Source organism: Aquarana catesbeiana, linkage group LG11 (assembly GCF_042186555.1).
Source record: "Aquarana catesbeiana isolate 2022-GZ linkage group LG11, ASM4218655v1, whole genome shotgun sequence".
Classification (NCBI taxonomy): Eukaryota; Metazoa; Chordata; class Amphibia; order Anura; family Ranidae; genus Aquarana; species Aquarana catesbeiana.
In genome coordinates, this window is record NC_133334.1 from 5,479,263 (window position 1) to 5,503,295 (window position 24,033).

A 24,033-nucleotide genomic window follows, 5' to 3' on the forward strand; every position below is an offset into this window, starting at 1 on the left:
TATAGTATTAGTGGAGTATTAGAAAGTCATCTCATAGGTAGGAAGTCCCGTGTACAGTATAGGAGTATAGTATAGTATTAGGGGAGTAATAGAGTATAGTCTCACAGGTAGGAAGTCCAGTGTATAGTAAAGTATAGTATTAGGAGTATTAGAAAGTTATCTCTCCGGTAGGAAGTCCCATGTACAGTATAGGAGTATAGTATTAGGGGAGTAATAGAGTATAGTCTCTCCGGTAGGAAGTCCCGTGTATAGCATAGAAGTGTATTAGTGAAGTATTAGTATATTAATACAATGAATCATACCTCCGGTAGGAAGTCCCATGTGTAGTATAGGGAAGTATAGTGGAGTATTAGTAGAGTTTAGTGAAGTATTAGTGAAGTATCATCTCTCCAGTATGATGTCCAGTGTATAGTGGCGTATTAGTACAGTATATTATAGTATAATGGAGTATTAGTAGTGTATAGTATAGTATAATGGAGTATTAGTACAGTATAGGAGTATAGTATAATGGAGTATAAGTAGAGTATAGTCTCTCTGGTAGGAGGTCCTGTGTATAGTATAGAAGTGTATTAGTGAAGTATTGGTAGAGTAATACAATGTATCATGCCTCTGGTAGGAAGTCCCATGTATAGTATAGGGAAGTATTGTAGTAGTTTTAGTTTAGTATTAGTGGAGTATTAGAAAGTCATCTCTCCGGTAGGAAGTCCCGTGTACAGTATAGGAGTACAGTAGTATTAGTGGAGTATAATCTCTCCGGTAGGAAGTCCCGAAGCGTCCGGTAAGAGGAGGGCGCCCCGGTGTCCGGTAGTAGGGGGTAGAAGGAGTAGCAGGGCGCCCCGGTGTCCGGTAGTAGGGGGTAGAAGGAGTAGCAGGGCGCCCCGGTGTCCGGTAGGAGGAGTAGCAGAGTGTCCGGTAGGAGGGGGTAGGAGGAGTAGCAGGGCGCCCCGGCACGGTGTCCGGTAGGAGGGGGGAGGCGCCCCGGCACGGCGTCGGTCGTCCAGCAGGGGGCGCCAGGCAGTCGTCGGCCGGCTCTCGCGCAGTGGGGCGCACACAGCGGAGGGGATCGGGGAGGAGTCGGTCGCAGACAGCGGAGGGGATTCGGTCGCACGATGCGGGGCGGCGGGACGATATGAAGCACCGGGTGGCGGTATGAAGACCGCGGACACCCCCCCGGACGGGTTCCGGAACGGCTATGTCAGGAGCTCGGTGACCCCTCTGAAGCCGGACCCGCCCGGGGGCCGCTGGTGGCCCGCATGGCCCGGGGGCCGGCGGTGGTGGGGGGTGTGGGGGGCCGGAGGAGCCGCGTTGGCCGCCGCCTGTTGGCAGGGCTCAGGTTGGGCGCAGAGTTTGGCGCAGGCTCTCAGTCCTCTCTTCAGTCTGGGTTGCGCCTTCTTCTTCCTGACCTGTTACCTGTGCCGGGCCCTGAGGGGCCCCGGGGGGTCGGTGTGGCTCCTGGCGTTGCCGGTGTGCTGTCAGTGCGGGGATGTGCTGCTGCCGGGGGCCGGGGAGGTGGTGCGGCTCCTGGTGGTGTTGCTGTGTGTGGGGGGGCTGACTCTGTGGCAGGCGCTCCGGTTGGGGCACAGTGTTTTGGTGCTCCTCTTCTCCAGCCTGGTGTGGCTCATCTCCCTCACCAGCCTCAGCTGGGTGCCCCATGCCCTCAGAGCCCTGGGAGGCTGCCTGGTGGGGCTGGTTGGCTCCCTACTGGCCCTCTGCTTCTGCCATGGCTTCCAGATCCAAGAGAACCCACCAAGGAGTGGAACCCCACTGGAGGACAAGGTGCCCGTCATCAGACCCCGGAGGAGGTCAAGCTGTGTGTCCCTGGGGGAGTCCTCCAACACCTACTATGGAAGCGGCAAGATGAACCGGAGACCCTCTCTGCCCTGCATCTCCCGAGAGCAGGTAGGTGCACCTTTCCTTTTATGGCTGCTTGGCTGGGGGTTCGAGGGACTACAAGGGGTTCGAGGGACTGCAAGTCACAGTGTGCTGTAGAAAGCTCAGGGATGGTGGGACTGGCCTCACCGAGGGACTACAAGGCTCAGGGTACCAGCTACAGGAACTTGGCCTAAGTTTAGAAGTATGGACCCTCTGACCTCTTCGGTAGAAGTCTTATTTTTAACATTGCTACAAGTTGGAGAAATGTCCAGCATGGTCTCTGCTCACTGACGGGCCACTAGGAGAACTTAGTGTGAGTTTGGTAGAAGTTTGAGAAACAACAAGATTCAGCCTGGCCTCTGGTCCAGTATGGACCCCTCTGACCTCCTGGGTAGAAGTCTTGCTTTTAACATTGCTACAAGTTGGAGAAATGTCCGCCATGGTCTCCTCTCTCTAACAGGTCATTAGGAGAACTTAGTGCAAGTTTGAGGGACTACAAGCCCCAGACTATCCTCTCTTCCCTGACCTGACACAAGAGGAACTTAGTCCAAGTTGAGTAGAAGTTTGATGAACTTCATGTCCCAGCCTGGCCTCTGCACCCTGACAGGGCACTAGGAGAACATAGTACGAGTTTGGTAGAAGTTTGAGAAACTACAAGTTCCAGCTCCTCCTCTGCTTCCTGACAGGGCACTAGGAGAACTTCATGCAAGTTTAAGGCACGAGAAGTCACAGTGTGCCATAGCATGCCCGGAGATGGTATGAATGGGCACACCGGGGAACTACAAGCCTCGGGGTACCGGCTACAGGAACTTGGTCTAAGTTTAGAAGTATGGACCCTCTGACCTTTTCAGTAGAAGTCTTGCTTTAACATTGGTACAAGTTGGAGAAATGTCCGGCATGGTCTCTGCTCCCTGATAGGGTACTAGGAGAACCTAGTGTGAGTTTGAGGGACTACAAGTCCCAGCCTCTCCTCTGTTTCCTGACCCACCACAAGAGGAACTTAGTCCGTATTGAGTAGAAGTTTGATGAACTACAAGTCCAAGCCTATCCTCTGCTCCCTGACAGGGCACTAGGAGAGTTTAGTGTGAGTTTGAGGAACGAGAAGTCACAGTGTGCCATAGAATGCCCAGAGATGGTGTGACTGGGCTCACCAAGAAACTACAAGCCTCAGCATACCAGCTACGGGAACTTGGTTCTAAGCTTGGAAGTATGGACCCTCTGACCTCTTGGGTACAAGTTTTGCTTTGTCATTGGTGCAAGTTGGAGAAATGTCCGGCATGGTCTCTTCTCCCTGACAGGGCAGTAGGAGAACTTAATCAAAGTTGAGTAGAAGTTTGAGAAACTACAAGTCCCAGCATCTCCTCGCTTCCTGACAGGGCACTAGGAGCACTTAGTCCAAGTTGAGTAAATGTTTGAGAAACTAAAAGTCGCAACATCTCCTCGCTTCCCGACGGGGACTAGGAACAATTAGTCCAAGTTGAGTAGATGTTTGAGAAACTACAAGTCCCAGCCTCTCCTCTGCCTCCTGACAGGGGCACTAGGAGAACTTAATGTGAGTTTGAGGAACTACAAGTCACAGTGTGCCATAGAATGCCCGAAGATGGTGTGACTGGGCTTACCGAGGAACTACTAGTCTCAGGGTACCAGCTACGGGAACTTGGTTCTAAGCTTAGAAGTATGGACCCTCTGACCTCTTCGGTAGACGTCATGCTTTAACATTGGTACAAGTTGGAGAAATGTCTGGCATTGTCTCTGCTCTCTGACAGGGCACTAGGAGAACTCAGTGCAAGTTTGAGGGACTACAAGTCCCAGCCTGCAGTCTGTTCCCTGACCGCCCACAAGAAGAATTCCGTATACGTTGTGTAGAAGTTTGATGAACTTCGTCTTAGCCTATCCTCTGCTGGCTGACAGGGTACTAGGAGAACTTAGTACAAGTTTGATAGAACTTTGAGAAAGTACAAGTCCTAGCTGGGCCTCTTCTCCCTGACGGGGCACTAGGAGAACTTAGTGTGACTTTGAGGGACTACAAGTCACAGTGTGCCATAGAAAGCTTGGAGATGGTGTAACTGGGCTCACAGAGGAACTACAAGGGACAGGGTACCAGCTAAAATAACTTGGTCTAAGTTTAGAAGTACGGTCCCAGTGTGGACCCCTCTGACCTCTTGGGTAGAAAACTTGCTTTTAACATTGGTGCAAGTTTGAGAAAAGTCTGGCATGGTCTCTGATCCCCGACAGAGCACTAGGAGAACTTAGTGTGAGTTTGAGGGACTAAAAGTCCCAGCCTGCAGCCTGTTCCCTGACTGGTCACAAGAGCAACTTAGTCCAAGTTTGATGAACTTCATGTCCCAGCCTGGCCTCTGCACCCTGACAGGGCACTAGGAGAACTTAGTGTATGTTTGATGGACTACAAGTCCCAGAATGACCCCATCTTGCTATTAAGCACTAGGAAAAAACTTAGTTCAAGTCTGGAGAAATGTGAGGGACTATAAATCCCAGCATACCTCTTAGTGCAAGTTTGTTAGAAGTTTGAGTGACTACAAGTCCCAGCCTGGCCTCTGCACCTTGACAGGTACAAGGAGAACTTAGCACATGTTTGGTAGAAGTTTATGGGACTGCATGCGCCCCACTCCCGGACAGGACACTTGAAGAACTTAGTATGAGTTTGATGGACTACAAGTCCCAGCATGTCCCCTTTGACCTATAGTGTAGAAAGCCATGTACGTTTGGCACTAGAAATCTCAGCATGAGCTGCAGTGTAGAAAGCCGAGGGTTATTTTTATTTTGTTTCATGTTTGAGGCACTAAAAGTGACAGCTTGCCCTTTTTCTTAAGGCTGGGGAATACTCAGAGATAGTCTAACTGGGTTGTTTGAGGAACTACTGGTCCCAGCATGCCCCCTGCACCCTGGCAGGTCACTATGCAACTTGGTGCAGGTTTGCTGGAATTGCATATAAGTGTGAGGAACTACAAGTCTCAGCATGGCCCCCCTGACCTCCAGCGTAGGAAGCTGAGTCTTCTGTAACTTTGGTACATGTTTGCTGCACTACAGATACCAGTGTGTACTGCTCACAGGTAGTCTGACGTTGTTTGGATAACTACAGGTCCCAGCAGACTTAACATATGTTAGAACTTGGAGGCACTACCAGCCGCAGCATGGCCTTCCATCCAGTGCCAGAGAGTGCTCAGAGCTGGTCCAACTATGTTGCTTGGGGAACTACAGTTTCCAGCATGCCTTCTGCCTTGCCAGGACAGTCTGTTTTGTTTGGTCATGGGTTGAGGAACTACAAGCATCAGCATGGCCACCTGGCTTTATTCCAGCACAGAACGTTCAGTTTGTCTAACTTTTATTGACAGTTTGAGAAACTGCAAGTCTCAGCATGCCCTCTGCTGTCTGACAGAACACTATGTGACTTGGTGCAAGCGTGGTCGAAGTTTGTGGAGACTACAAGTCCCAGGTCCCTCTAGTGTTGAAGGCTGGGTCTTGTTCTTGGTTTGTTACAAGCGTGAGGCACTACAAGTCCCAGCCTGGCAATGTCTGCTGTTGTGTAAAAACGCGGTAGTTGTTGTAAGATCTTTGAGGCACTACAAGTCTCAGCGTGTCCCTGTTTAGTTGGGAAGAGAATGCTGGAAGTTGCTGTTAAAAAGTTGTTGGAAGGACCACAACTCCCAGCATTCCTTCTGTTCTAGAAGTGAAAGAAATAGAAGTGTCCTCATTCTACAGCTCGATGCAAAGAGATGAGATGTGTTGTAAGTTTGGTGCATATTTGAGGCACCACAAGTCCCAGCATGGCTTCCGTTGGGCCACTTCAGCGCTTGATTTTTATTGGGCAGGTGAAGAACTTTGAGTCCTGCGAGTTTGGCGATGTTGGTGGTTGTTGTACCTTTTGCAGCGAGTTTGAGGGACCAGAAGTCCCAGAATTTGGATTCCCAACATAATTAGTAGTTTCTTTTGGATCACTAATAGTCCCAGCATGCCTTCTACCCTCGGGGGCCTTGATACAAGCTTCTTAGATCTCTGAAGTCCCAGCATTGCCCATTTATTACCTCGTACAGACATTGTTTTGAGTTGTTGCAGTTTTGTTACTAGTGTGTTGGTAATCCCGAGGAACTACAAGTGCCAGCACAGTGAGATAGAATGTAATGGTGAATGCCGAAACTTCCTGTAACATTGTTGCACATTTGGGACAATTTTGTGTTCTTCAGGCTCTAGTCACACTTGTGCGAATTGTCATGCGACTTTGGAAACATAAAGTCGCATGACAAGTTGCAGCCCATGTATTTCAATGGAAGCCATTCAAATCTATGCGACTTATTGTTACTATTATTATTAATATTGTTATTGTTGCTATTATTTATTGTAACTATTATCGTTGTTATTTCTTATTGTTATTATTATTAATAATAGCAACAATAATAATATTCATAAAAATGAGGATCCAATCACACTTGTGCGATTTATCATGCAACTTTGGAAACATAAGGTCGCATGACAATTCACAGCCCTTGTATTTCAATGGAAGCTGTTCAACTCTAGGCGACTTATTGTTACTATTATTATTTATATTGTTATTGTTGCTATTATTTATTGTAACTATTTTTGTTGTTATTTGTTGTTATTATTATTACTAATAATATCAACAATAATAATATTCGTAACAACGAGGCTCCGTTCACACTTGTGCGACTTGTCATGCGACTTTGGAAACATAAGGTTGCATGACAAGTTGCAGCCTTGTTGTATTTCAATGGAAGCTGTTCAAATCTATGCGACTTATTTTTACTATTATCATTAGTATTGTTATTGTTGCTATTATTTATTGTAACTATTATCTTTCTTATTTGTTGTTATTAGTAGTAATAATAATAATAGTAACAATAATAAGAACAATAATATTCGTAACAATGAGGCTGCAATCTTGTGCGACTTGTCATGCAACTTTGGACACATCGTCTCATGACAAGTCGCAGCTCATGTATTTTGGTGGAAGCCGTTCAAATCTATGCAACTTATTATAACTATTATTGTTATCTATTTTAAATGATTATTATTATTGCTACTACTACTAATAATAGTAACAATAATAATAATATCTGTAACAATGAGGCTCTATTCACACTTGTGCGACTTGTCATGCAACTTTGGAAACATAAGGCTGCATAACAATTCACAGCCCATGTATTTCAATGGAAGCCGTTCAAATCTATGCGACTTATTGTTACTATTATTATTAATATTGTTATTTATTGTAACTATTTTGTTATTTGTTATTGTTCTTATTATTTATTACTAATAATAATATCAACAATAATAAGTACAATATTAATATTCGTAACAACGAGGCTACATTCACACTTGTGCGACTTGTCATGCAACTTTGGAAACATAAGGCTGCATGACAATTCACGGCCCATGTATTTCAATGGAAGCCGTTCAAATCTATGCGACTTAAACTACTTTGATGCGACTTTCATTCGACTTGAGTGCCATAGACGGCAGTATACTCTCAAAAGTTGCATGAAAGTCACATCTTAGCGTTAATGTTACCAATGCAACACAGTCAAAGCCAAGTCGCAGTGTAAAGTCGCAATGGAAGTTGCACGACTTTGGAGTCGCACAAGTGTAAATGGAGCCTGACTAATATCCTTACTATTATTATCATAGTTGTTATCGTTGTTACTATTATTATTTTAATATAATAGATTGCAATGTAAACTTTCAAAAAATCGCATGAAAGTCGCTTCTTCAGGTTACCAATGCAACAGTCATAGCCAAAGTCAACGGCCAAAATTCCATCAAAGTCGCAATGGAAATCGCACGACTTTGGAGTCGCACAAGTGTGAAGGGAGCTGTAGTGTCGAGTAACTACAAGACTCAGCATGCCCATCCTTCTTGTACCTCCTTGACTCCAGCACCACATCTTCTGGGCGGAGTCGTGGTGAAAGGTTGTGGCCATGCTGCGACTTGTAGTTCCTCAGCAGCGGCTCGCCCTCCCGCTGACAATCCCGCCTGTTGTTGTTAATTTTCGGCTGTAGCGATTTCTGTGTGAAGAAGTTTTCAGCTTTGCTGGCGGAGAGGAATGTCAGATAAGAGGCGGAGGGTGTCATGGGAAGGCCTGCAGGAGCTGCTCGGCATGGAGGGGACGTTTGTTTACCTTGTGCGCCCGCTGTCATTGTGTCCCCTCCCTCCCCTCCGCCAGCGATCAACTTTTATTGGCTTTTTGTGGTGTTTGGAAAAATGAAGTTAAACTTCCCCAGCGAGGGGAGCTGCGAGCGAAGCGGCGCGAGCGCTATGTGAGCCCGGAGGAGACTCATTTACATTCATTAAACGTGGGCAGGCGAAGATTCCCAAACTTTCCTCTTCCCGGGAATCTGATGGCCTTCTAAGTATGGAGGTTCACAGGATAACCTGTCAGAGTATTGGGGGGCCCTCCAACCCAGATGGGCTCCCAAAATACTTTTTTGGGTTTTATACATTTTCAAACTGCATTTGCTAATAAGGAAGTATGTCGGGGGGGGGGGGGGGGGGGTTATGACAACACTTGCTCATCACAGCGCACCCCAGCCTGCATCACCTGCACCCTCTAAAGCGCAAACCGCGATTACTGGCACCCCCCAAATTGCATACATTCAGGAGTGACGCTCCTACGGTGTGCATGTTCTTAAGGGGCTCCCCTAAAGTTTGTACTTTGAGCAGCAACCTGCCAAGCGTGTGTGTTCCTAAATGGCCCCCCCCCCCCCTAAACTGCATACAGACTTGAGGGGTACCCATGAAATGAATATGATCAGGAGCGCAGCCACGAAAATCTGTATGTTCTTGAATAGCTCCCCTAAGGTGGGTATATTTTTGAGGGGCACCCCTAAAGTGTATGTTTTTGAATAGCACCCCCCTAAAAAGGTGTATGTTCTTCAGTAGCACCCCCCTAAAGTGTGACCGTTCTTCAGTACAACCCTCTAAATTGTACACGTTATTACCCAGCATCCATTAAAATGTGTATGTTAAAAAATGACACCCGCAAAAAGGGTGTACGTTCTTGAATGGCACCCTTTAAGGTTGTACGTTTTTAGATAACATCCCTTCAAGGGTGTAGGTTCTTGAAGAGCGTTCCTAAAGGGTGTTGGTTCTTGAAGGGCCCCTAAAAGGGTGTTGGTTCTTGAAGGGCGCCCCTAAAAGGGTGTGGGTTCTTGAAGGGTGTAGTGAAACATATTACGACAAAGGGCACCCCTAAAGGGTCTAGGTTCTTGAAGGGTGCCCCTAAAGGGGTGGAGGTTCTTGAAGGGCACCTCTAAAGGGTGTAGATTCTTGAAGAGCACCCCTAGTGGGTGTTGGTTCTTGAAGGGCTCCCCTAAAGGGTGTAGGTTCTTGAAGGGCTCCCCTAAAGGGTGTAGGTTCTTGAAGGGCTCCCCTAAAGGGTGTAGGTTCTTGAAGTGCTCCCCTAAAGGGTGTAGGTTCTTGAAGGGCTCCCCTAAAAGGGTGTAGGTTCTTGAAGGGCGCCCCTAAAAGGGTGTAGGTTCTTGAAGGGCGCCCCTAAAGGGTGTAGGTTCTTGAAGGGCGCCCCTAAAGGGTGGAGGTTCTTGAAGGGCGCCCCAAAAGTGTGTACTTGCCACCCCCAATTGTATGGAAGTTCTTGTGTTTACATTCCTAAATAACACCCCTAAAGTTTGTTTATAAGTAGCACCTCCAAAAATGTTTACATTCCTCAGTAGCACCATTAAAATGTGAATTTTTCTTTGGAAGCACCCCCAAAAGTGTGTACATTATTGAGTGGCGCCTCTAAAGCATGTAGGTGGTATGACTGGCATCCCGGGTGTTCTTTTGTTACTTTGTGTATCACTATACTGGGTATATAGTTCTCTCTCTCTCTGTCTGTCTGTGTCTCTCTCTCTGTCTCTCTCTCAGGGCGGCCACATAGGGTGTTTTTGCTAGTGAATAGTTGTGAACCCCGGTACTCGGTCCCGCTCTCATTTTACCTGTGCGCATGCTTCTACTTTCCTACAATGTGCAGAACGCCCAATCACTGGTATCTGAATGATATGTGAATTGATGTACCTCTGTATAAGAAGTCATTCAGATGGAAAGCTCAGCCGGTATACGCAGTATATACACGGAGAACACACGGTGCGGGCGCTGATGTCACCATGGGGTTCGGGGGGCTCCCCAGGAGCGGATCTCCAATGGCAGACCCCTGTGATTTACTCTGTATGTAGAATCTTCCCCCCAGTACTCTGTTCCTGGCCGTAGTGTCCCGCTGGTCTGTGCGTTTGTTGAAAAATTGTACAGCCTTATAGCGCTCTTCCATAGGGGCAGGGCCGTCTTTACCGCAGGGCAAAAGGGGCAGCTGCCCCGGGCCCAGTCTATGTTGTGGGGCCCAAAGCAGCTGCCCCTTGAGCCCCCACTGCCCGCATATAGTTAGGTGGATTTGGGAGGACCCAAGAAAATGTTTGCCTCGGGTCCAAGCAATATTAAAGATGGCCCTGCGTAGGGGTAAGTGGCCCCCGTTGTACATTGAGCACATGGTGGGTTTTGTAACATGCGAAGTACACTCTGCTCATAGGAAAGGTGCCCAGAAAATACAAATATAAACGTGTAGAGAATCGACTCTGGAATGCGACGCAACTCTAGAGAAACGCATAAATTGCACCAAAACTTTTCATTTAGAAAAAACATTAAATTTTTTTTTTCTGGATACACAGAAGGATCAGTTACCAGATGTCTCATATTATGTGGTTGGCCCTGTCCTGGGGGGTCGGTGAAGGGCCCCTGCTCCTGTACAGGAAGTGCGTCCCGGGCCGTCCCTCCCCCCTGTGCAGCGCTCGCATTAATCTCTCTCTGCACTTAGCCAAGTCCTCTGTGATTAGCTGCTCGGGGAAAATGGCCACTTAGAGGCAAATCCTCCGATCAATATTTAACCAGCGTGTGCAAAGATAAACAGCGTGCAATATTTATGTTCACACACACGGGGCTGCGAGCGTGCACGGCGCACTTTCCATGTGTCGGAGCCTGCGAGACGCTCGGCCCTCCTCAAATAGTTTCCAGGCCTCGGCGTTTGTTGTGGTTTAATGGATCTTCGGGATTAAACATCTTCCGCACATGCCTCCTGGAAGCCTGAAATATTTATGAGGCCCTTTTGCATACGATGCGGAGGGGCGGGGTCTGCCATATAGGTCACACAATCGCCGGAAACTCATAATTATCCCAATATAAAAACCGGACAAAATTTCTCCAGATTGGGCTTGTGCAGTTTTTGAGAACTGCTACATGTAAAAAAAAAAATAAATATATATATTAAGACTTTTTTTTAGAAAAGTCTAATTAATGAGCAAAAAAATAATTATTTTTATTATTTATTTATATTTTTGCTCATTTATTAGACTTTTCTAAAAAAAATATGTTAGTGCAAGATAGAAGATAGAGATCCGGACAATTTTTTTTTTTTCTTTTTAGAGCTTCGGACAATTGTGCTTTATTTATTTATTTATTTATTTGTTTTTAACACAATTGTCCGGATCACTTCTATCTTGGACTAACAATTTTTTTTTTAGAAAAGTCTAATAAATGAGCAAAAAAATATATATTTTTTTTTTCAATTCAAACATTTTAAACACTTCTTTACACTTGTGTGCTGCCTGTTCTTTTTTGTCATTTGAATATATATATATATATATATATATATATATATATATATATATATATATATATATATATATATATTCAAATGACAAAAAAAAAAAATGATATGTATATATACTTGACAAAAAGCTGCTGCAAGTTCACCCCTCATCCGCTTGGTGCGTTAGTAGTTGTTAGTTGCTTTGGATAGGCTGTTGGGAAGGGGCAAAAGCACGACCCAACTGCCCGTTTTCAATGCTAGAACAAAGCCCACTCTATCCAACAAAAAAAAAAAAGTTTTGCCTTTTAGTTCTACTTTAAAGAGGAACTGCAGTCTGCTCACATAATTTGTAATTAACATTACCATTAATTAACATCTTTGCCATTCTGAAGCTTCCCTCCAACCACTTTGCATATTATTTTATATATACTGTCATTCTGTACTTGCCAAATATGCTGCAGAAATCTCCCTCCACTGAGTCTGGCTGCAGCCATTTTAACTGTGGGCAGCTGAAGCTGCTGCCTGTTCACTTCCTGGATTTATACAGAGGTACACCTCCAGCTCTGCAGCTCTCATTGGCCCTCTTATGACTCCCCCCCCCCCCCCCCCCTCCCTTCCTGGCAAACTCTCATGAGAGTGAGAGAGAGAGCAGTGTATGATGTTATAATCCTAGGCTAATGACCAGACAGGAAACAGGAAGTGGGCTGTATAAGGTATTTACAGGCAAAAAAAAATGTTTTACTATCCAAAGTTAAAACAACAACAACAAGGGCAGAAGATTTAAAGTGGAGTTCCACCCAGAAATGGAACTTCGGATCGGATTCCTCCCCTCCGGTGGCACATTTGGCACCTTTCAAGGGGGAGCGGGTACCTGTCAAACCCAGGTATGTCCTCCCACTTCCGTGGGAAAGATTGCCGCAATCTGTGGAGAAAACAACGCAACGTGCCCCCCCCCCACCAAGGCTTTACTTCCTGTTTCCCTTAGTAAGGATGTCGGCACCTGCACCCCGGAGCCGAGGGACGGGTTAGCTTCGGGGTGCCGCCATGGCGGGGCTACCTGGACAGGTAAGTGTCCTTATATTAAAAGTCATCAGCTACAGGATTTGTACCTGCTGACTTTTAATTTTAATTTTTCCAGGCGGAACTCCGCTTTAATAGACGGAAAGTTGAAAAAATGACTGAAGGTCCGCTTTAAGAAGTTACATAGTAGCCGGGTGTTACTAAATGTATTAAAAAGTCTAAAAAGTAACTTTTCTGTTTCTATGGTAACTGTTGTGTTTCTCTTTATTTTGTGCAGCGCTGAGCAAACTGTTGGTGCTCCATAAATCCTGTAGAATAAGAGGATGAGGATGATGTTGAGGAGGAGGATGAGGTTGATAATTCTGACATTCCATTTATTAGGGAGCAATGGAGAGTTCATAATAAATGTTGAAGCGGTGCCATCACAAACTCTCTCGAGTTCCCGGTGCCAAGCTGCGGAGAGGGGCTGCAGTTTTTTTTTGGTTAAACACTAATCCCGGGCAAGAGTCAGACCGTTAGCTGATGCCAGGGCGGAATTTGTTGGCGGAATCTTTTTTTTTTTTTTACATTTATTTTTTCAAATGATCCGTTTGGAACAGATTCCAAATCTGAGGGAGAACTTGGCCAGCTTCGTGTTCCGATGTCGGGGCCCCGGGTGAGAATGGAGGGGGCCCTCTTCCCTTACATCACCTGTTTGGTAGCGGGTCAGAAGGTCGCGGCGTGCCACTGGCGGGTTAATGTTCTGTTTCAGAGGCAGCTGTGACGCAAGCTGGCACTCCATATGTCTGGGATGTGTTAGTGACCTCTCCCCTTTAACCTGCGCAGTGCCGGAGGGCTGCAGGGCGGATGTGCTGGCAGGAGGCGGGGGAACTCTCTGCCGCAGTCCCTCCATACAGAATTATTATTTGTTATTGTTACTTTTTATTGTAACTATTATTAATAATATTTGTTATGGTTACTACTATTAATATTGTTTGTTTCATTGTAACTATTATTTGTTGTTACAAATAAATAATAAGTAAAAATAGTAACTATTATTGTTGTTGTTATTTGTTGTTACTATAAGTAGTAGTAGTAATAAAAACAACAACAATAATAATGATAAAAATAATAACAATATTAGTTACAATAAATAATAAACAATGTTAATAATAATATTAGTAACAACGAGGCTCCAGTCACCCTTGTGTGTTCACAGTCTATGTATTTTTTTTTTTAATAATCTTTATTCATATCTGCATAAAATACATGACAATACCAAATGTATAAATATCAAAAAAAGGGAGCATCATAAAACATTGCAAGATGTGTATATATATATACCCCGCAAGGATTTCACTTCTAGTTTTCTCCCATTTTTACCCTCCCTCTTTACCCCAATACATATACCTAGAACCAACCCCCCACTTTATCATATTAATTGCACACACACCTTCAGTCTATGTATTTCAATTGAAATATTATTGATATTTATTGTAACTATTATTAATATTTGTTATGGTTACTACTTTTATTATTATTTTTTTTTTTTTAACAAGAAAAGATACTTTTTTTATTATTATTTGTTTTATTGTAACTATTATTCGTTGTTGTTGTTACTAATTTTATTATTATTTATTTTAACTATTATTGTTATTATTATTATTATTATTATGTGTTGGTAGTAATAATAAATAGTAACAACAAATAATAACAATAATAGTTACAATAAATATTAAATATTACTAATAAAAATGCTAACCATAACAAATAATAACAATAATAGTTATTATTATTAATATTGTTTATTGTAACTATTATTATTTGTTATGGTTACCATTTTTATTATTAATTGTAACTATTATTGTTATTATTTGTTGTTACTATGTATTGTTGTTGTTATTACTACTACTAACAACAAATAATAATAACAATAATAGTTACTATTTTTATTATTAATATTTATTGTAACAACAACAAATAATAGTTACAATAAAACAAACAATAATAATATTATTAACCACAAGGCCCCATTCACACTTGTGCAACTTGTCATGCGACTTTGTGTGTCCACACAGTCACAGTCCATGTATTTCAATTGAAGCCGTTCAAGACTGTGCAACTGTAGGCCGGATTCACACTGGTGCCGGAACCACATGCGATTTGAACAGGAATCTCACCAGATTCCTGTTCAAATCACATGTGATTCTGCAGCAGTGCAATTTTGAGCCATTCATTCTGTATGTCTCAAATCGCACCACATCTGCATCAAAAAACGTGCAAGACCCTCTTTTTTTTTTTTTTTTTTTAATCGCATCGCACACCCATGCGATCCGATTCTGCAAATCGCACTGCGTTTTGTGAACGGATTTCGGGGATGTCGTTAACTTACACATCCGCATCGGTTTGCATGAACGAGGCGCGATTTGGATGCGGAGCAGAATTCGCACCGCACCAGTCTGAACCGGGCCTGAAAAAAGGCTCCTGCACTACCTGGATGCAACTTGAGTGCCATAGACTGCAGTGTAATCCAAGGTGGATATAAATCAATTATTTAGAAAAAAAAAAAAATCTTTTTTTTTTTTTTTTTTTTTTTTTTTTATTTAAATCTGATTTTTTATTTTAAATCGATTTTATTTTTTATTTTTATCAAATTTATTTTAATAAAATGCTTTTGGAGTAAAGATCAATCTAAAGATGGTTTTCTATTTAAGATACAACAATAATTTAGTTTATTAAGCATGAAATGGGGCTTAGTTATGTAGCATGAGGCTGTATATTCTGCAATATTTACATTTTTGGTAAACTCATTCGATGAATCCAAGCTCTGCAAGCTGAGATAACATGCACTGCACTGATGCATCCGCACAATTTCACAGTAACCATGAGATGAAACAAAGTTCAGGAATATTCCCGGAATCCCATTGTTTTACAAATCTATGTACACTACAAACTGTATGATTGAATTGGTGCTGAAATCGCTGTTTTACTAACCTGACAGCTTATCGTTCTAAATAGGAAACCTTCATTTTGTTCGCAAGTATTAAATATTCTAACTACCAGCAAGAATAAGTCCTTACATCTAAAGAGCACCTGTCATTTCAGATCCATCATGGCAGCGCCTGTTAGCGGGCGTCCAATCACCTGCTGCCGCCACGTCCCTCCCCTTGTTGTGTCATTAAAGTGAATGGGACTGTCGGTGAGTAGACAGCGGGTCAGAGGAGGAGCCGCTGCGGGACAGAGATGACAGTTGCTCTTTAAAACCCCTTCCCACCGAGCGTAGGCTTTTGGGGGCTATACCGGGATGATGCCCACAGCTGCAGGCATCATCCCGGTACAGTTTTTTAGAGCGGGCGATCGGCTATCCAGGGATAACAATGCGGCTAAAAGCCACTGGGCTGTTATACCGGGAAGAGCGGGACGGGACGTACCCCTCTCCCGCTGCCTTCCGCCGCTCTTACTGGGCCTCCCGTTCCACCGGGAGGCCCAATCAACAATCCGCCGCCTCCGGCGGCTATAGAAAGATTGGAACGAATCCGCTTACGCAGACTCCTAATTGTAAACACGGAAGCGACGCCATGACGTCACTTCCCGAAAACGGCGCTCTGAATACTGTGAAGTGCAAAGGAGGGATCGGGGGTCTAGACCCCCGATCTCTCCATAAAGAGGACCTGTCACCACCTATTACTGTCACATGGGATGTTTACATTCCTTGTGACAGCAATAAAAGTGATCAACTTTTTTTTTTTTTTTTTTAAACACAATTTATTAATATAAAAATAAAATAAATAAGGAAAAAAAAAATTTAAAGCGCCCCCTTCCCCGCGAGCTCGCGCAGCAAAGAAAACGCATACAGAAGTCGCGCCCGCATATGTAAACGGTGTTCAAACCACACATGTGAGGTATCGCCGCGATGGTCAGAGCGAGAGCAATAATTCTAGCCCTAGACCTCCTCTGTAACTCAAACCTGGTAAGCGTAAAAAAAGATCAGTTAAGTGACCTCTATAATGAAATGTTGAAGTAACAAATATACATGTACCATCATCCAGAAATCAATAATCAAAAGGGTTGGAAGCCAGATCCCCAGTCAGGCGACCAAAAACAGGAGCATATTGGACTATTCCGGTACAATAATAGTGGGTAATAATGTGAAGCATATAACGATAAAAAATAAAAATATGATAGTTTTTATTGATGCAGAAGACAAAACAAAGGTAATAGAATAAGACATAATAAAAGTACAAGTATATCACCAGTGGGATCATTGGTATACAGTACAACACAAAATCTCAGATATCATGTTCCTCGACTAGTTTCGCGGACATAAACCGCTTCATCAGGAGGGAATCTAGAGATGATTATATTCTGACTAAACAGTCTGAACCTGACAAATAGAAAAAATACAATGGAATTTACCAAAATACATAGTAAGTAAAATTATATTCCAGCATCAACATTTACACCAGGGTAATACAAATTTGAGGGGGGAACAAAGGCGAGTCTGCTTACCCAGGTCCACAACAGGCCCCAGGCGCGTGGCCCCACCACCCGAGGGAGATCTCCCACGGCGACCTGGGGGAACTAACAAAATGACGGGGGTAATTGGCATAGGATAAATATTGTAGGGTAATAAGTGACCTGGATAACCACACACCGGAAGTGAAGCATAAGATGTGGAGGTAATAATGGAAGGTTAAGGGTGATAAGGTGAGTGCCTGGTGAAAAAATGTGAAAGGTAGCATAAAGTGAAACTGCAATGTGCAAGGAGTAAAAAGGAATACGTATGGTGACCAATTGGGTTAAAAAATATTACTGAAACACAGAAGGCAATAGTGTTAGGTGGTGTGAACGTGCAGAGATGAAAGGTAAAAGGATGGGAACAAGGGAAGGGGGAAGAGGGAAAAGGATTGGGGCTAGGGGACACAAAGGGGAGAAAAAGGGGGAGGGGGAAGGTAGGGGGGGATTGGGAAGGCGGGGGGGAGAAAAGGGGGAGGGAGGGGGAAGGGGAGGGATGGAAGGGGAGGAGCAGGGAGAATTGGAGGGGGGGGGGGGGGGAGGTGAGGGGGGAGGAAAGAGGAGGGATGGGGGGAAGGGAGGGGAAAGGGGGAAGGAGAGGGGGGTAAAGGGAAAAGGGGGGGGGAGGAGGAAGGGGAGGGAAAACAGAGGAGGGTGTGACAGTGTGAACTAAGGTGAATGGGAGGTACAAGTACCTGGTACTAGTGTAGGCACAGATGAATTCCCAGGGCAGGGCAGATGCCATCATAAGGTAAATGGGAAGATAATACGGACTGTAAGCGATGGGTGAACACAAAACAAAGCGTGTTCACCTAGCCTAGGGCAACTGCAGGGAAACAAACCAGTATGTTAGATAAGACCAATGTTGGTGCCCGGGGGTACGGGACTTAAGTGAAACGATAGGTAAGTACTAACCTCAAACTGGCGCTAGGCTGGTAAGCATACAGAAACCTGGGGGTCAAGGACCGGCCGTCAGACTGACAGGCAGGCATAGCCTGCCATTTATAGCTCCCAACCCTGCGACGCTGCGCCGCGCTCCAATGGGGCGCCGGCACACAACGTCACAGGGTCAGAGGTTCCACAGGTTCCACAGTTCGCGCGCGCGCGCACGCACGCGCACCGGCCACCTGGCCATGGGAAAGACGTCCCTGCCAGGACCAGTGCAAGAGGAGGGGGCGGTCCCGTGTCCGAGACCGAACCCTCCACCAGGGACCTCACCAGGCCGCCGAGGGAAGACACAGGGGGAGGGGCCCGCGCCCCGGCACGGACCAGGAATGGGAAAGCAGAGTCACCATACAAAATATAATGAAAACCAACGATTGAAAGGTTAATAGAACATGAACAAAGAGGTTAATACAAATAGAAGGAGCTTGAAAAACATGAATTGGTGGACTAGGGATTGGTAAATACCCTAGAAACCGGTGCAGTAGCCCCTCCGAGGCATAAACCCATAAACACCTAATTGCACAAATTGCATATAAGTTAAGGAGGGCCAAGGACAAAACCACATGATTGGGTAAAAGCATGTGGACAAGAGGGCGGGTAGCCAGGTAAGGTGTCTAGGCCAACCTAATGGGCATCTGTCTCGGAGGATTGCACCAGGGGCTGAAAATTAGCCATAGTGGTAATAAAGAAAGGTACGATTACATGTAAAAAGAGGCCTCCCTCAGAGACACACAGTGTATGTGTCAGTGGGGGTAGATTTAAAAATGAAGAGTGGGGTAGCTGGGGTCTGCGGAGTGAAGGGCCAAGGATAACCCATCACTAAAACAGCACACTCAGGTATCCCACTCAACATAGTTCCGGGTGTGTTATCCACCCAATGTATACGATCAGTTAAGTGACCTCTATAATGAAATGTTGAAGTAACAAATATACATGTACCATCATCCAGAAATCAATAATCAAAAGGGTTGGAAGCCAGATCCCCAGTCAGGCGACCAAAAACAGGAGCATATTGGACTATTCCGGTACAATAATAGTGGGTAATAATGTGAAGCATATAACGATAAAAAATAAAAATATGATAGTTTTTATTGATGCAGAAGACAAAACAAAGGTAATAGAATAAGACATAATAAAAGTACAAGTATATCACCAGTGGGATCATTGGTATACAGTACAACACAAAATCTCAGATATCATGTTCCTCGACTAGTTTTGCGGACATAAACCGCTTCATCAGGAGAGAATCTAGAGATGATTATATTCTGACTAAACAGTCTGAACCTGACAAATAGAAAAAATACAATGGAATTTACCAAAATACATAGTAAGTAAAATTATATTCCAGCATCAACATTTACACCAGGGTAATACAAATTTGAGGGGGGAACAAAGGCGAGTCTGCTTACCCAGGTCCACAACAGGCCCCAGGCGCGTGGCCCCACCACCCGAGGGAGATCTCCCACGGCGACCTGGGGGAATTAACAAAATGACGGGGGTAATTGGCATAGGATAAATATTGTAGGGTAATAAGTGACCTGGATAACCACACACCGGAAGTGAAGCATAAGATGTGGAGGTAATAATGGAAGGTTAAGGGTGATAAGGTGAGTGCCTGGTGACCAGGCACTCACCTTATCACCCTTAACCTTCCATTATTACCTCCACATCTTATGCTTCACTTCCGGTGTGTGGTTATCCAGGTCACTTATTACCCTACAATATTTATCCTATGCCAATTACCCCCGTCATTTTGTTAGTTCCCCCAGGTCGCCGTGGGAGATCTCCCTCGGGTGGTGGGGCCACGCGCCTGGGGCCTGTTGTGGACCTGGGTAAGCAGACTCGCCTTTGTTCCCCCCTCAAATTTGTATTACCCTGGTGTAAATGTTGATGCTGGAATATAATTTTACTTACTATGTATTTTGGTAAATTCCATTGTATTTTTTCTATTTGTCAGGTTCAGACTGTTTAGTCAGAATATAATCATCTCTAGATTCTCTCCTGATGAAGCGGTTTATGTCCGCGAAACTAGTCGAGGAACATGATATCTGAGATTTTGTGTTGTACTGTATACCAATGATCCCACTGGTGATATACTTGTACTTTTATTATGTCTTATTCTATTACCTTTGTTTTGTCTTCTGCATCAATAAAAACTATCATATTTTTATTTTTTATCGTTATATGCTTCACATTATTACCCACTATTATTGTACCGGAATAGTCCAATATGCTCCTGTTTTTGGTCGCCTGACTGGGGATCTGGCTTCAAACCCTTTTGATTAAGCGTAAAAAAAATTTAAAGCGTCGCCTATGGAGATTTTTTGGTACCGTAGTTTGTCGTAGTTACCGTAGTTTGTCGCCATTCCACGAGTGCGTGCAATTATAAAGCGTGACATGTTTGGTGTTTATTTACTCGGCGGAACATCATCTTTCACATTTTACAAAAAAATTGGGCTAACTTTACTGTTTTTTTTTTTAATTCATGAAAGTGTCCCTTTTCCCAAAAAGTTTCGTTTAAAATATTGCAACAATCGCCATTTTATTATCTATCTATATATATATATATATATATATATATATATATAATATATATATATATATATATATATATATATATATATATATATATATATATATATATATATAAAATGTTTGTACTGACACATAATCGCACATAGGTTGGACTTGTGTCTTTTTTCAACCTCACCTTCTATGTAACTATGTTTGGGGGCTCTAAGTAATTTTCTAGCATATAATACAGATTTTACTTGTAAACACCAAATGTCAAAAATAGGCTTAGTCATGAAAGGGTTAAAAATGATGATTTTAAATTGTAGTATTATGGTTATTATTATTTTTATTATTATTGTTGTTGTTACTAGTAGTAGTAGTAGTATTAACAGTAATAATAGTAACAACAACAAATAATAATAGTTACAATAAATATTAATAGTAATAATAGTAACAACAAATAATAATAATAGTTACAATTAATATTAAAAATAGTAACAACAACAAATAATAGTTACAATAAAACAAACAATATTAATAGTAGTGATAACCATAACAAATATTATAATAGTTACAATAAATATCAATAATATTTCAATTGAAATACATAGACTGTTGATTTAATTCATGTCTTTTTACTAGTGATTTAAATCAAATCCACCCCGATGTAAACTCTCAAAAGTTGCATAAAAGTCACATCTTCATGTTATCATATTATGTGACAGTTGTGCAGCAGTCAAAGCCAAGGTTGTATCCAAGTCGCACCCATTAAAATGTTGCATGAAAATTGCATCAAAGTTGCAATGGGTCCTATATATCCCATCTTGTCGGTTTATGCTCGAGTCCTGCACCATTTACGTTACTCTGTTTTACTTTATTTTATTTTGTTCAAATTTGTATTTTTTTTTTTTAATCAGGGCAGTTGCTCCTGGGTGAGCTAGTTGTGTCTGCTACAGTTTTGTTGTTATGCAAATTTAATAAAAGCGATTAAAAAAAAAAAAAAAAAAAAAGTTGCAATGGAAATTGCACAAATTTGGACTTGCAAAAGTGTAAATGGAGCCTGACTAATATTATTATCACTATTATTATTATTTTTATTACTAATATTATTATTTGTATTATCCTCCTTTTCTTTGTGCGCCCGGCAGCTCTCCATGTTTTTGATTCGCACTCTGTAAAATATTTTTGTTACTTTTATACCAAAAATATATATATTTTTTTCTCACTTGCAAGCAGCCCTGAGCCGGTAGTGAATCGCTCCGATGTTTTCTCTCCTTGGCTTCATACATACCTTTTTGGGTTTGACCAGATTTTCTCTGGGTTTCAGTTTGTGTTTCCTGAGCGCCCAAACGGCGTTGTTGAATTTTTATATATTTTTTTTTAAACTTTATTTAAATCTTATCTAAACCCAGAAACAAAGAATTAAAGTACTACCAAAACCAAAACTTTTTTTTTCTTTTTTTTTTTTTTTTTTTTTTTTTAGTTTTGGATGGAGTGGAGAGGAATGAGACCCCCTGTCAGGTTTTTATTGTGGTCTTTGCCCCCCGTTAGGGAGATCCCCCCTCTCTATTTGTCCTGTTTACCATTATCATTGAAAGTGAAAGTAAAAGAAAATCCAATTTTTTGGGTTGTCCCCAGAATAGAATAATAAAAATTAGAATAGAATAATAGAATAATAATAATAATTAAAAGTAATAGAGGAGAAATCTTCCAATGGGGACACTAGTTCTGGTGACCTGGGGGGGGTTTCCTCTCACTTCCCGTTTTGGTTATTGGACATGGTACCTGGTTAGCCCATCACACATGGGCCGGATCCGGTTTTCTCAGCAGGGGTTCTGTCCTGTTGCACCCGACTGCTCTCCGATCAGACGGAGAGGAAGGGAATCCCCCTCCCATTTGTGTTTTGCCGGATTGGGGGTAGGTGTGAGGACTTGTGCCCGTTTACATCCGCCACTTCATAGAGGAGAATGGAGGGTCTGATCGGACAGGCGTACCCAATCGGGACCGGGGCCATTCAAAGTGCAGAATTTATACAGAATTTCTCAGCTCTAGATAGAAGGGGTGGGTGGTGATCTGATGTCGCACACTGTTCAGCAGGGAGCTGAGTGTAATCTGAGACCTGAGTAGAGGGAATGGACACACCCTCCACACACACACAGCTGAGGCTATCAATCACAGGCTGCATGTGGGGCCCCTCCCTCCCCCATCTCCCCTTGACCTCCACAGATATACTACAGGGAGTGAGCATTGCAATTTTTTTCTATCTCTTTGATTCCTCTGAGTAGCCTTCTCTTTGATGCAACGTATGTAAATGCAGATTTTACTCCCTTGTGTTTATTGCTAAATAAAGAATTAAAGAAACATATAAGAAAACTAATGCAGCCTCCACATCTCATGCCTGGGAAGCTGCAATGTATTTATACAATGTATATTATATGTTACATTTTTGTTCTTGGGTTTAGACTTTTCGGTCTGTATATACTGACGGCTTTCATTGGTTTAGTTTTGGATGGATTGATGAGGTTCCGGAAACCCCTGCAGGGTTTTTATTTCTGTCTGGACCCCCCCCCCCTCACCGTGGAGGCTCACCCTCTACTCACAAAACTGTTATTTCAGGGCAGTTGGGAGTTACCCCCCCCCCATGCCCTTGGTTTGGGGTTGGAAGTGACATTGTACCGTTCACCCACAAAACGGGGAACTCCTGGCGCTGGACGGCGTATTTCACCCGGGAAGTCCCAGATCGGCTTATTGCCGTCCCGGGGATTGGCAGATATAAATTTTGAGGAGTGTGTAAATCTGCCGCTCTGCGTCGTCTTTTTATGGAACGCCGTATTTACTTTACAAACATGGAAGTATTTATAGAGTGTGTGAAATATGATTATTACTCGCCGGCTCTGTAAAGTGCGGAGATAAAACATCGATCGTCATCATCGCAGATGACAGCCGTGGGCCCCCAGCACAGGAGCTGCAGGATTGATGGCGAAGGGGCAGTGCAGGAACCGGCACAGGTGGGCAGAGGGGGGTACGATGGCGGAAGGTGACTGTAAGTTGAGGCTCAGACCGATCGCCCCCCCCCCCCCCCCCGTAGTGTCACAGAGGACAGGAAGTGGGGAAAATATCTCCCCCCATGGGCAGAGCTTTATATCAACTTGTCTTCTTGTGTGTGGGATGATTGTCCTCCTGGGATGTCCTCCTGAGATGTCCTCCTGGGATGTCCTCCTGGGATGTCCCTCCTGGGATGTCCTCCTGGGATGTCCTCCTGGGATGTCCTCCCGGGATGTCCTCCCTCGTTTCATCTTCATCATCCTGGTAGATGGCAGCAGATTTTTATCACCGTTCATCCTTCCTTCAATGATATAAAGTTTGCCAGTACCGTATGCTGAAAAAAGCCCCGCCCACACCAGGATGTTCCCACCTCCAAAACCTCACTGTTGGTATGGGGGTGTGGGGGGTGTTTTTGGGGTGATGTGACCTCCAAACATGGTGTGTATTATGGCATCCAAAGAGTTTAATGTTGGTCCTCATCTGACCAGACTATATTCTCTCTGTATTTCACTGGCTTGTCAAAATGTTGTGCAGAA

General features: G+C 43.6%; 1 protein-coding gene across 1 annotated transcript in view; it reads left to right on the forward strand.

The window, feature by feature from the left end:
* Positions 1–575: 575 nt before the first annotated feature.
* Positions 576–24,033, forward strand: part of LOC141111817 (cGMP-inhibited 3',5'-cyclic phosphodiesterase 3B-like) — a gene marked incomplete at its 3' end in the record, with an annotated part of 131,845 nt that continues 108,387 nt past the window's right edge. The window contains 1 exon segment of the mRNA XM_073603966.1: positions 576–1,899. Coding sequence (XP_073460067.1) covers positions 1,150–1,899 — 750 coding nt within the window.